Source organism: Dermacentor albipictus, chromosome 1 (assembly GCF_038994185.2).
Source record: "Dermacentor albipictus isolate Rhodes 1998 colony chromosome 1, USDA_Dalb.pri_finalv2, whole genome shotgun sequence".
Taxonomy (NCBI): domain Eukaryota; kingdom Metazoa; phylum Arthropoda; class Arachnida; order Ixodida; family Ixodidae; genus Dermacentor; species Dermacentor albipictus.
In genome coordinates this window covers 438,192,218-438,206,933 of record NC_091821.1, presented here as the reverse complement: position 1 = coordinate 438,206,933, position 14,716 = coordinate 438,192,218, and the positions used below count along the sequence as shown (strand labels likewise).

The window sequence follows — 14,716 nt, the reverse complement described above, 5'->3', positions numbered from 1 at the left end:
GACCAACTTTTCATTGGCATCTGCACCACATTTCTCCCGATATGTAATTTTGCCTTGGTGGTTCACATCTTCACGCACACAGAGTTCTGCAGAGCATTGGATCTCCATTGTTCTACTGCTGACGAATTAGAGCCCCATTATGAGAGGAAAATATATGATTTGTTCATACAGAATAACGCTGCCCCCCCCCCCCCCCCCAAAAGAAATTACACTGAACCACTGGCACATGCACCAACAGTGAACACAGCAAACACTGTGAAGTATTTTCTTCATGCAAGCCAGCACACTAAGATTCTAAATGCATTTTCATTTTGCCATACATGCATAGGCACAACCGGCTTGGCGCGACATCCGCATCTCGCACTGCAATTGTGCAGTGCCTTGCTGTTTCATAGTGTGGTCGATAGATGACGCATGACCAAAGTTCAGCATTATGCATACTGAGTAACTTGTACTAAGTAATCTCATAAAAAATCCCGAGTTCTTTATGAGATTAGCACTCACAAAGTATTTCACACAATTTGTGATATCCATTTATCTAGTTATACTTCATTAACCTCTTTCCCCAAAAAGTGAGCCATTTGGAAGGCACTCTGATAGACAAGTAGAACAATCGGTAAAACGTCAGCAACCAGCGAAAAAGTCAGTATCATAGGCTGCCGCATGTGTGATGTCGGTAACACAAAATTTAAGTCGGCTACACAGAAGTGACAAATTTGGCAATATGGTTCGTCTAGACATTGCTTCAATGCTAATCACAGTAACGCTGACATTGAAGGCACCTTAATTCCTACGAACGTTCCGTCGACACACCCGACTACGTTCGTAATGTTTCCGCGAAGTAAGAAGCGTTCTTTTATAAATGCCCGCTCAGCCGCAGTCTTCGGGAAAGCCAGCCACCGCTTCCGCACTGCCGCGTCAATAAGCGCATCAGACATCTATGACACAGAGGCTCACAGTAGTTTTATGACGTCCAATGTAGCACTCGGCGCCGACGCTTCCCTGAAAACTCTCAGTCCCGTAGATATGGAGGGCGCAGAGGACTTGCTCTTCGACGGTGAGCGAATGAAGCCCGCCACGCTGTCTCCGCAGACGAGAGTCTTCGCCTAGCTCGTCACACAGCCAGCGCACTGACGTCTTCGACAGGCCAAAATGACGCTGAAACTCCACGGCGGTCATGTACGTGAACGGGTCCAGACGGTTATACTGACGCTTGCTGCCGCTGGCTGCAATAACACAGGCTGCTGCTGCCGCCGCCATGTTCCCGAGTTGAACTCGGAAGGGGTTTCGCGATGTACGAGTTTAGCACGAGTTCGCCTGTCAATCAAAGCCAGAGGTCACGCCCCGCGCGAGGCATGTCACTCTTGTGCGCGCACCCACTACAGTTGGGCCACGCCCAACTTATCTTCCGGCAACAGCGACGCGGTGTCGAGCTGAGAGGCATCAACAATCTTGAACGCCAACATAAAACGCGCACAACGCACTGTCATCGGTGATGTACTGAGCACCACTATCAAAAACAAAGCGTTGACTGTCGCTGGCTTATGCATACATCTCGGGCTGAGATGGCCACACAACACGGTTTCATGGCCTGCATTGTGGCGCGTAGCGCACAGTAAATAATTATCGGCACGTCACTGTAGCTGCTTACAAGGCGTCGATGCGCCGAGGGTGACGACGATGCTGAGCAGTGCGTATCGCAGCAGTCGTTTGAGATGACTGCTCTGTCATCGCTGATGTATCGGAGCCACAACGTCGTAAACACGATCAGCGTTCGAGAATCGCTCGCTCTTCTATAGACCCAGTGCAATGGCATTTCTTCTTCACAAACAGTGCGCCCTCAACAGTTCCAACACCTTCCTCAGTTCGAAGTCTCATTTCATAACCGCACACAAGAGCCCTCACCTGCCAAAATGCGATTGCTGCGGTGTCGTTACGATATCCTTCTGCGATCGCTGCTGGCTCCAGCAAAAGTAATCCGCAAGCACCTTGGTGCGCACAAAACACTCAAATACTGCGTACATGCGCTCAGAGGCACTTTCAGTGGGCAAGCGATGACAAGCGATGAATTGTGTCGATGGGAAGCACGCACTTCTTCGCAATGCATCGCCGAGCTTCGCGCACAAAGATAAACTGGTACATTTTCACTAAACTGCGTCACTACGGACCGCCATTTTACAGCGACAGCCGCTGCTCTGGTATTTATGACTAGTGCGTCGGTTTTAGTTGGTAAAGCGGGGGCCTTAAGGCGCCTGCGATGAACAGCCGCATCACGACGCTGCGTTTCCATTCCCCTAATAGAGAAAGAGTGGTGATCACTGACATTATTGAGAATAGCACTGTAGCGCCCCTAGGCGACTTCTCACCGTATGAATTGCCTCGTGTGTGCGACCCGCTTCAATGTATACGCTTCTAAGCTTTTGCCTCACTGTCGCCACTCGCGGCAAGAAGTGCAAAATTTAATAATTTGCTCGATCACCGTTTGTCATCAGAAATTTTTAGCATTCAAAACGAAAAACAAACACTTAAAGAAATAAAAATGTTTGTTATTTTAATTGTTGTATTTTAACGTATTCGTTTGAGCGAAAGCGCAGGTGCAAGAATGCGCCGCATGTACCCTGTTCGCATTCGATTTAGGATAGAAAGATAGTTCTCGAAAGAAGAAGCACGCCCTTGACGCGCCCGGGAAAGGCGTGGCAAGCGGCTCACGGCAAGTGTGCAGACAGGCAGCGGGACAGTCACGGTATTGCTAAGTTGCGATAATCCGTTGATAACAATACGCGGCGCTGGCGCGTTTCATCGTGCAGCCGTCTGCGCTTGAAACGTAGAAGCAGCGTGCCGCGCAGGGTGCGCTCATGTTGTCATACGCGGCTTTTTGTCTACATACTTTTTGCCTGCAGCCTTTGCGCGTTTCACGCTCTCTCCGTTCACTGACTGCCGTCGAGCAAACTCGGGTAAAACTCGGGTGAACGAGAAGCTCGACGCATCCTGCATAGCACCCCAGGTCTCTCCCGGTAAACCAATCTTTTGAAGAGAGCCGATCATGCTAAGCGTCGACCATGCTACCCACAGAAATCTATGTAGGCGCTCTATCCTTCCGAGTTACCTCATCATATCTCAAGGTGCGCAGGTGTATTGTTGTCAGGTATCTGTGCGATATTAAAGAGCACTGACTCCGTTCCAGAAGTGTACCCGTAGCCACAATCGATCGCCATGCAGTGATGGTCAAACGGCTTTCACGGTCGCCATTGTTGGATTTGAGGAGACCGTATTGCTCTCATACTGCCTTAAAATTCTCTTACGTTCTGCACATTCACGCATTTCTTTTATTTCGCTTCATGTCATGCGATATTTAAAACTAATGTATTTGTTATTCTGGGCGCTTCTCGTGTTTGATTTTTCCAGTCGGCAGCCTGCCTGACTTCGGAGATGACAGACTAATTTTCGACCACCCCGGGGTTCTTTAACGTGCATGCGCGCATTTTTTTCATTCCGTTTCCAACGGAATGCGGTCGCCGCAGTCGGAATCGAACCCTCGACCTCGAGCTCAACGGCGCAGTGCTGCAGCCATTGAGCCACTTCGAGCGGTGTCATACGCAATCACGAGATGGCGCCAGAGACAGACATTTTTACTAATTTTAAATGAACGAGACGCTCGTATATGGTGTGATATGTTGAAATAGTTATGCACATACGTACTGTACATGCAGGCAGACAAATAACGTGTTTTCTTGCAAGTAGAGCGATAGATGATGCTGTACCTTACTTTTGTGGATTATCTTTAGTGATATCTAATCAGTAGGGATGAGTGCAAGCGTGCCCTTTTCAGCAATGCGCGAAATATTGACATCAATACTTACTGTAGTACCTGCTGCCATTGTTTATGCTCTCTCTCTCTCTCTCTCTCTCTCTCTCGCTTTTTTTTCTTTTTCTTTTTTAATGTACGCTCTTATTGGAGTTATTGGCACCAAACACATGGTGAATGACCAGCCAATAGGAAACTACAGAACATTTGCCACAGAAATAGTACGCTTAAACAGTAATTGGTGCTCAGGGAAATGTATATATAGCATATGAATAAGAAATAGCTTCTTCCCAGAACGCCTACAGTACACCGAGACGCTCGAGTACTACCGACAAAGTCGCCATAACTATCCCGCTCCTCATCCTTCGCTTAATAGGGCAGATGCCGCTGTCTGGCGGCAGCTGCAGACCAATTCATTTCCTTGTCTCCACATGCTACATATCTTTCATCCCACCCTGTACCCTTCCTATTGTCCCCACTGCGGGGCCAAACCCACGGTGTATCACTCCATATGGGAATGCCCTAACCCTTCAGGTATTTCCTTCTATACCCAACCCTACCCTTTCCTCTTGGGAGTCTGCGCTGCATGCTCAGCACAAGCCAGCAGGAACAGCAACGGCTGATCCAGCGGGCTCGCGAAGTCGCGCATGGCAATGGAGCCCTGGACTGAGGGCCCCACTCATCGAGGAAATTTTCTACTTGCTTTGCGAAATAAATGTTTATTCTCTCTCTCTCTCTCCCAGAACGCGCTATATAAAAGTGGGCAAGAAAAAAATTCAGAATGGAGATATTAACATCGAAATACATGTTTCATCGTTCGCCAATCCCGGCATTGTTGAGGACGTAGTCGTTTTAGGTATGGTGAAGTGTAGAGATCTTAGCACACTCGATGGCTAGCTTTCAGCAGAGAGAAAGGAGGATAGCCAACCGAAAAAAAAAAGAGCAGACACACTTAACAGTACTCATACAAATATGACAGGAATTCAGACTGTTGCGGTGTAAAAAGATATACTGTTTTGGAGCGGGAAAACGAGTACAACGTTTGAGAATTTGCTAAAAAGTGAATGCGAACTTGCTAAAAAAGCAAAAAAAAAAAGAAAGCTCGGTGCCCTTTCACTCTGTGAACAAGGACGACGAGCGAAGCTGCGTATGTGGGTCCTGTAATGGCTAACTGCACCTCCGCCGCGAGTCAGCCCAGCACTGCACTATCTTCGGGATTTTTTCTTATGCGCGGACACGATAGTGGGGAAAGTAGGCCATAACAACTTCGCTGTAAAAGAAACACGCAGATCAAATGCAACGTTCGGCTCTATATGACGCGAAGCTTGTTGTAGTTAGCGGGGTAGCAGCAGCAGCGAACGACACCAGCACAGCTTCGTCACCTGTGCAGCTGTAATGCTACACTGCGTCTCGAGGAAGAAGGCCATGTACGATGCCTGTCGAGGGAATAATCCTGTCAAGGAAATAATGAGTATTTAAATAACATTCGACACCTTCTTTCAATGTGGCACTCATGCCCATTCTGGAGGATTGTCGCTCATTTATTATTAAGTTAAGAAAATATAGAACGTAGCTAGGCCACTTTAGGGCAGTCTATCGGGTGGATTGTCCAAGAATGAGCTCATATACCCAGTGGCCCAAATTGCCGTCTGCTCGGCGAGAAGGCTTCCTCAAAGTGGGAGCAAGAGGAAACTAAAGCTTCGTTTAAAGAATTGTGGAGATTGCAACTGCCATGGCGATCACATTTACCTAGAGGAGACGGGCACCCTTCCTCAAGACACAGAGATCAAGCTAAAGGGACGGAAGCGCATCAATGTGTCGAGTTCCACAAATCATGCAGTACTACATGGACTGTCGAAACCGCCAAACAAGCGCAAGGCGATGTCCGAAACTCGAAATATATTCCGGAAGCACTAAAGAACGAAAAGGACACGAAGGCAGTAAGCGGGCTACGCATAAACAAGAGAAATATGTCTCCAGTTAATTACAAGCGAGGGAACGTCAGCAATTTCGATTGGAAAGCTGCAATTGCAGAATAATGCTATAATGATGTAATAATAACGCTGTGACTGCTATAATGCTATAATAATGCTGAAGAATAATGCAGCTATAGTTCCTTTGAACAGTTCTGCAGCCACTGCTGGTCGTTGTTTCCTGCACGTAAGCTACAAAATTCGCAAGGGTAATGACAGCGTGAAGTTAGGCGTAAAAGTATTAGTGTTTAAAATCCCGAAGCTGTAGAGGGAACCACGAGGGACGCCGTAGTGGAGAGCTCTGGAAGAATTTCCACCTCGTATGAAGCTACGCCCGATTCCGCGTACTACTTTTTCTTTTACAGTGAAGGTGTATATGGCTAGGGTTCCATGTATATTTCGCGTTTCCCCGCCGTGGTTGCGTAGTGGCTATGGTCTTGGGCTGCTAAGCACGAGGTCGCGGGATCGAATCCCGGCCACGGCGGCCGATGGGGGCGAAATGCGAAAATACCCGTGTTCTCTTTAGGTGCACGTTAAAGAACCCCAGGTTGTCCAAATTTCCGTAGTCCCCCACTACGGCGTGCCTCATAATCATACCGTGGTTTTGGAACGTAAAACCCCATAATTTAATTTTAAAAATGTTTCCCGTTTGTGCGTCAACAGTAAAAGAGGTGAGCATGGGCTGATCCAGGAGATAGTGCAATAGCGGGCCGATCCGTGGCGGAGGTGAAGCAGACTTCAAGCACTCCGTCCATAATAATAATAATAATAATAATAATAATAATAATAATAATAATAATAATAATAATAATAATAATAATAATAATTGAAACAAACAAATCAATATGTATTGTTTCAAGTCGATTGGTATACTGTAATCGTTTGTGAATAGCACATGTACTCAGGAGCAGGAGGCGTTGCCACATACGCAAAGCACAAAATGTGTGTACGACCGTTCACAACATGCCACCGACTGTGGGGATATCTGTGCCGTACAAACGAAAGACGGAATCGTCGCACCTTCTGTGTGCATAGACACACCCAAGTGCAATAACGAGAAGTTAATGACACCGTACTTTGCATGGGTTAGCTGTGATGACACTACCCCTGTGGTCATTGTTGGAGACTTCAATGTGGACATTTCAAAACCAGGCAAGAAATTGTTGACTCAGTTTGTGCCAGAAGAGTTTGGTTTGAAGTGCCGCACCAATCCAAGTCACTCAACTACTCAACAATGGTCGTGTATAGATTTAACTTTGGCCAAGAACGCGCCTAAGGTTGTAACCGGAAATTTGGACCACCTGGGGTTCTTTAACGTGCACCGAAATCTAAGTACACGGGCTCTCACCTGTCGCCCCCATCGAAATTTGGCAGCCGGGGCCGGGATTCGATCCCGCGACCTCGTGCTTCGCAGCCCAACGCCTTAGCCACCAAGCAACCACGGTGGTTAAAGATACTTCGTTAAGCTTTATAACGTGCTCAGAACAAAACATGCAGTGAAACAACATCACCTTTAGTTCTTGTACTTGCTGCAACATAGGACAATATGTTTATACGGGTGACGTTCTGCGTTTATAATTATCACTGCATGCGCCGTCCACTGCGCGTAAGAGCCCTGACTGGTCGTCCCATCCGGTTAATAAAATCGAATTACCGGACGCGAAATATTCGATGAGAAGCACGGCAATGAGACGACATTAAACGTCTACAAGAGGACATTCAATCGTTCCTAGCTCATTAACTGTCGTAACTGTTCATATCGCATTCGTATCGGAGCGGTACGTTTCTTTTTTCCCTTGAAAGCTAAGTAACTTAATATGTAAAAATAATCATTGATCGATGACGGACTACCAGTTGCTTGCTGAAAGGCACTGTCTGCACAACCCGCAAACTCGAGTTTCTCCTTGTTGCAGAGTACGCTGCTATCGCCTAGTGTCGGAGGGTACTTTTTCAGGTGTACCAGACGACACTACTTCATACCGGCACTATGTTATTGTATACAGTCAATAGAGTTAGCGCACGCCCATTCTTCTATTGCGGCGATTCAGGCATTCGGCTGCACTAAGAAGGCACTCAGTCGCACTCTGAAGGCGTCGTATGGCGTTGAGGCCGGTGGCGCCATCTGCTTTGCGCTCCGCAATCTAACCGCTGTTTTTTTTTTCTGTAGTTATCCTGCTGGTTGGTGTACATTGGCTTCGTTGTGTGTATTATTATGTATGAATATACTACTGCTATCCTTGTATAGTCTTCAATCAATATGGTCTCTTTTTCTATAGAAAGTTTCATTGATGAGTTGTGACATGTTGCTCACCCCTGTAGTAATCCCCATGGGGGATTGACAGTAGTCTATAAATAAATAAATAAATAAATAAATAAATAAATAAATAAATAAATAAATATTATAGTGATTAGGGCTCACGGAGAGGGTGCCGTTTTTGGGCAAAGGCCGCGGTTCCTCTTGTAATAAACTTCTTTTTGTGGCACATAACGTATTTCCCGGCGTAGTGATCACGAAGAAGCAAGAGAAAAGCTTCATGGAAACCATAGAATATCTGCTTTCGGCGCTGCAATGAGAGCTCGTCCAGGAAAGAGAGTCCCCATTCCACAGCAGTAACTATAAAACAACACTAGTTTTCAAAAGAAGGCTCACGCTGGTGAGAAATTAAAGGAAAAAAGAAGCTTGCAGTCCATGCAAAAAATGGAACATAAGGAAGACGTTGGAACATCTCGATCCGAAGCGCTAAAATAGCCTAAATGGGGGAATATACGAGTTTCATGGCGTCACAGTTACGTAACCGCTGACGCAATTTTGATGCGAGCTCCAAAATCGGAGGTCTCGTTCTTTATGTTCTCCACCGATAAGTAACTTTATCTCACTAAAAAAATGCAAGTATAGTTTATTCGGAAGAGTAATGTTGCTGTCTGGTCTTATTTACTGCTTGTCTCTAGCATTACCGTAACATCCAGGTACCATAAAATGGCAGCCCGTATCCGCCGATGATATCTGACCTTTCATTGGCAATAGTGGTAAAACAACCACTCCAGGCAGCCACGACGAAAGGTTTTAGAACGTACGGGCGTCGTCCGCGGAATATCGGTGCGTCCGCGCTTACGCTCGTAAACTCTCGCTGGCCTTCCTCATTATTTCACTCGCGGATTTATCTCTCTCCTATTTCTTTTTGGGGATTTAATCCGGACTTTTCCTGCTGCAGCGCAAAATTAGTCTTCTATCGATAGCGGTTTGCTTTCATTAACAGTCATCAATCCTTTGAAGATTACCTGGTACGATTTACATTTCCTTAACATATTTGTTTGCGGTTGTAAGGCTTATTTTTTTTTCTGCGTACTACACGCTCGTGGTTGTCTTGTGGTTTTTGCCTTTTGTGTCTTTTACCTAGATCTTTGTGCTTTACTATACCTCCGACCGCCTCTGTCAGCTGTACGTGCTAACTCACGTGAACTTGTATTCACGTGAGTGAATAAAAGTTCACCCTGCTCCCTTCCGTAAGCCCACATTGGCCTATAGAATCTGTGGAAACAAATAAAAATTAAGAAAAAAATAATGAATCGGCCCAGGTGACGACTAGCTTGGCGATTTCCCAGGGCCGACCGGCGCGAGAGAGCAGCTCGCGCTCGGCGACGACTCCGGCCGTGCGAGCGACTTTGCGCGACGCCCGCGGAAGCACGACGCAAACACAATGTTCTCATCTTTCTTGCGCCCTTCCTCGGTTCGCGCAGGTGGCTCCGCTTGCGCAGAAAGAAAAACAAACAAGTAAAACAAAACGAAACAAAACAAACAAATAACCGGCGCGGAATCTCCCGGCGAACGGTGGGTCGCGCGCTCCGGTTGCGCGTCCGCCGTCCTGCTGCAATGCGCAGTGCGTTTCGCGATCCCGAAAGTGCACGGCGCTGCTGTGTCTACGGCTGCGGGAGGCTTCGCCGCCTGCGTGCAACGCGAAACCGATTCCACCGTGCGCGGAGCGAGGGCGCGGAACTCCCCATTTCGCTCACGTATCTCTCAGAAGACGTGGCGGCATTCCCTGCTGCTGCTGCTGCTGCTTGCTGGACGTCGTCTGCAGCGCCGCCCAGACGCTGGTGCTACCGGTTCCCCACGGGGCTCGTCTGCTTCTTAACAGGATCGCCGAGGCACACGCCCTCCTCGCGTGCGTAACCAGCGAGCAACGAGACCGGCGTGTGTGTGTGTGTGTAGTGCGATCGCGAGCGCCGACGGCTGTTCAAGCGTTTCGCCGGTTCGGCGACGAGACGGTCTTGACTCCTTGACCACGCCGACTCGCCAGGATGTGGCTACGGGTGGCTGCGCTCAAGAGTCACCTCAGCTCGCAGCGGAAGAGGTGAGTGCGCGTTGCAGCCCTCAACGATTTGTTGGACTCGAGTCCGCGCCCGCACGGATGCGAGAGATCGCTCCCGCTCGTTCTCCGCAAAACTATATAGTGCTCGCGCTTGGAAAGGTGCGACAAATCTTGCCCCGAGGCATTACGTAGTGTTCGCATCGCCGAGGGGAGTGTTGACGTTTCTGCATTTTTGCGGAGGTCTGTATTACGAGTTGCGGCTCGATACGGCCTATACTCGCATAGCACTGTCGGTATCGGAGTGCTTCAGTCAAAAGCATTGAACGACTTTGCTCACACCGAATTTGCGGAACGGGAACCTATGAACCGCAGCGTGCATTCGCCTCTTAAACGACAGATTTTACGGCGCCGCGGTGACACGGAATGCGCTGCATTTCTCGAACACTTTTACATAGAGCTTGTGAAGCATGTCAGCTCCAGTTAAAGAAACGGCGACTCGAATTTTAAACGTCATGTTGATTAAAGCATTAGTGTTAGAAGTGCCAAAGAAAATATAGAGAGCTCTGTGTGAAGTGTGGAAAACCCAGTCACCGGAATGTATGCGCACAGACATATTAGTGCAACTGACGGTAGTGCAACTGCTCCGGGCCACCGTCTGCTCCACCACCGTCAGTTGCACGTCGCTGTCCAAGAGGCAGTGGGTGTGACGAGTGAGCTCCTGAATGACGCTTTGCAATGTTGTGACCGCGGTTTAAACCGTGCATCCGGGACCTCAAAGAGGTGTGACGTAATTATAACGCATTTCTGTCACAATTACCGCTAAGTCACCGCTGAATTTTTATTTCTCCATCTGCGCTCTGAATTTTAGTAATTGAGGTGTAGGGAATCTCGCAAGCATCTACAAGTTATTGGAAATATGAAAATTTAAAAGTGTTGTTCCGACATCAAGAAAGGATATATATATATATATATATATATATATATATATATATATATATATATATATATATATATATATATATATATATATATATATATGCACACACACTGTTGTTTGCATTTCGAACTCGCAAAAAGAAAGTGCAATGCCTGACTTATTTCTGCTCCTCAAGCAAAAAGGCTGGCTTCACAACGATCGATGTATGCCGAAACAAGACAGCACATATTAAGAGGAGGCTTTAGCTCGGGCTCAACTGCGACGCGGTCTATTCAAATGCTTGTAAAATGTAAAAACGTTTTTCTGAGATAACCTTGGGACCGGTTTTAATAAAATTTGTTGCATTTGAGAGAGAAAGTTAAATTCTAATGACTGTTGGAAGCGGAATTCCGATTTAGGGCCTGAATGTTGTTAAAAATATTTCAAAAGATTCGCAGTTTTGAAAGATATAGAAGCATGAAGTTTACAAATTAGTAATTCTGCTGTGGTGATTAGGACTGTTCGGCACTTTCGCTAGTGCGCAGTGATGCGGAAGAAAGACAGAGAGCCATTTATATGCGTTTATAAAACTCAAGGCAACCTTTAACATATGAATATATACAGAGAGTTGCAGTCAGAATATATATACAGAAACTGCAGTCCGTGTGTCCACGGGCTGAAACAGTCCCGGGTTGCGCGGCTCACAGTTCGCTGGTCACGGCACCGTGCGGTCTCCCGTGCTGGAGCTGGCCGCGACGACCACACGCTCGGGCCCCGTTCAGCACGGTTCCCGGACTCGGCACGCTCGGACGCCGCAGCGGCAGCAGCCAGGGGACGCCTTGCTCCGCACGTCCTCGATGTCCGGCTCGGACGCCGCTCGCGACCGACGTGCTACAGTCGCACGTCCAGCACGACCTCGGTGCCCAGCTCGTGCGCCGCTCGCAATCCACGTGCGCCGGTCACACGTGAGGACCTCGTCTAGCACAGCAACATCTGTGCTAGACTGAAACGCTGCTCGGCACGCTCAGGTGCGGCAGCTCAGGGACCGGCGGCCCTCGGGTCAGCCAGCGTCTCGAGCACTGGCAGCAGGGGCCCTGGGACGTCCACGCTCGGCTCCGCGGTCCTCCGCGCCTTGCCACGGACGTCTCGCCTGGCAGGAACCCTCGCCTCGTTCCGCCCAGGAGCTCGGAGCTGCTGCCCGCCTGGATCGAACACCGCGAACGCGCCCTCGTGCTGCCGTGCTCGTGCACCCGTTGTCTTCCTCGTCGTTCACGGCGCTTGGTGGCCGCTTCGATCTTCTAGGGGCGACGCGCGGCACTTAAGTATGACATCTGCATTAACAACAGATATCGCGGTTCCATAAACGGCATCCACTAAATCATTGAAAGCAGACAAATTCAAAATGTCATTTTATATCTTACGTTAATTTGTTACGTTGTTGACACGGGTTCTGGAAAAGCTGTATTAACATATTAGTAAATTTTTTGAGATTCATGTGTAACATACAAATTTTGTACGCTTTAAATATACTATTAGATGCAATTCAGTGAATTGTGATATCCTTTTTTTGCTGATGTACGGAGCGGTAAACTTGATATTTTCGTTTTCTGAAAATTTTCGATTTTGCCAATTTTTAATAAAAAATTGACCACCTAAATAAAAAATTTGAAAAAGCAGTCACTAGATTTTAAGCTTTTATTTTAAATGCAACAAACCTCGCCATATTCGGTACAGTGGTTGCCGAGAAAAACTCATTCTTCTTCCACATGTATTTAGATAAGAGCACCCGAGCTAAAGCTTCCTCTTAAAGCACATGTACGTACATAGGCAATGCGAAGCAAAATCAGAAACCGGAACTACATGATTCCTTACAATCATCTTAGTACAACAATTTAACGTTAAACCAATAAATTGCGTCCGCCTTCGTTGATTACCATTCTTCGTTGATGGACTCCAACGGACGATCTGTGTGTGCTGTGCTATGTGCTCTCTCTCTCCCTCTCCCCTTTCCCCATCTTTAATCTCCCCCATCCCTCTCCCATGTGTAGGGTAGCAAACCGGTTAATCTAAACTGGTTAACCTTCCTACCTTTCCTTCTCCACTTTTTCCTTCCTTCCTTCCTTCGTTTCTTAATTTCTGGGCTCCAAGATGTAGAAAACTAGGACGCCGTCACCTGAGAGCATTGGGAAGGAAATTCAGCTGGTGGTGCACCTTATAGCGTATATCACACGCTGCCGATGCGCGCTGGAAGCGCCAGTCTACTCGGCGCCATGCCGAGCCGACTGGCGCTTGTGCAAGTGGATGTGTGACTGCTTTGTAGGCAGGCTTGATGCCATCAGGTATATTCCATGCGAGGGTTCATCAGCCCCATGCCCTCTCTCCTAAGATCACGTGTTACGTGGTGCCATCAGGCTAAAAATGATGTTCCACATCCACACGCCACGGTTCTGAGTGGTACTGGCTAACACTCCTAGGGTGTTCTGAGAGGTACTGAGTGGTACTGAGTGGTACTGAGTGGTTCTGAGTGGTACTGGCTAACACTCCATCTAGTAAACCATTAATACCCAAGTTAGTAGACGAATTTATGGCGGTCGCCGTTGCACAATTGGTACTGCAACGCACGAGTAATGCGGAGGTTGTGGGCTCTGTTCCCACCGGCCACAAGTTATATTTTCGTTAGCAATGTTTTCGTCCACTTTCATTTCCCTTTTCTTCATTATTTCTACATTACCATTTCAACCACGCTGAATTTTCCCAATGCTTTCCTTGGCATCGTTGTCTATTAGCTTTATGTGGTTATGATTAGCAGAATCGAGCCCTTCAGTTCCCTTTCTTCTCCGCATTCTAGGCAGGTGATTCTATATTTTTTAGATAAAAAAAAGTATTGTTTGCGTCCTATGAAGGATGTTCGACGGCCCACAATGTATTGCATGGTGTTTCCCAGGATCATTCATTCATTCACAAGCGCGGCGCTGTTTAAGATCTCCGTCAAAGGTCTCGACAAGTGCACGCAGAATTCGGTGGCTATTTGGTTTTTAGGCGGGTATCATCGGTATGCGCCTTAGACCCAAAAAGGGCATAAAGGTGTAAGTTATGTACGCATTTACACCCTTATTCAATTTTAAGGGCGAAAAATATTTTACAGTGTTTGGCCCTTTGGGGCCAACACGCGCTTGCTGCGCTCAAGTCTACAAAAGGCCACCCATATTGATACAGAAATCCCACATGCTCCGCGGCCTTGAAATGTCACCGGAGAAGTGCCCTGCGTTTGCCTCGTTGATGCGTGACGTCTCACGCTATGCGCTAAAGGTCGCAGGCGCTTCCGTATCTAAGTCACAAGTTTCTGACAGCTACAACTGACAGGCTTCTGAGGTAGAGACGCCGCACGTGAGACACTTGAAGGAGAAACTCAACTCCTACGCAAACATTTTTCGTATGCGTTGTGGTGGAGCGAGCGGACGCTCTGTACATTATCTATGCTGCGCGTAGATTCACTACGTCCTCCTCCGGTACGGTCCGCTGGCCCTACAGAGCCTCTCACTACGAATATGAAATTCGTGGAAGGCTCACAAGCCGAAGTATATTGCGAATGTTATATGCGACTTCCTTGGAGTAAACAAAAGGCACGCCGACAGAGTGCAGGCGTCTTTCGTTCCGAATTCTTTAAATACGAGAGGTTACTTCGCGCATCACATCTGATATACGTCGCAAG

General features: G+C 47.6%; 1 protein-coding gene across 1 annotated transcript in view; it reads left to right on the top strand.

Moving 5' to 3' along the window:
* Nucleotides 1-9,726: 9,726 nt before the first annotated feature.
* The window catches only part of fray (oxidative stress responsive kinase frayed), a 254,683-nt gene continuing 249,693 nt past the window's right edge, over nucleotides 9,727-14,716 (top strand). Inside the window, exon 1 of the mRNA XM_065436142.2 lies at nucleotides 9,727-10,130. Within this exon, the coding sequence (XP_065292214.2) occupies nucleotides 10,078-10,130 (53 nt within the window). The 5' untranslated portion in view covers nucleotides 9,727-10,077. The remainder of the gene's footprint in view (nucleotides 10,131-14,716) is intronic.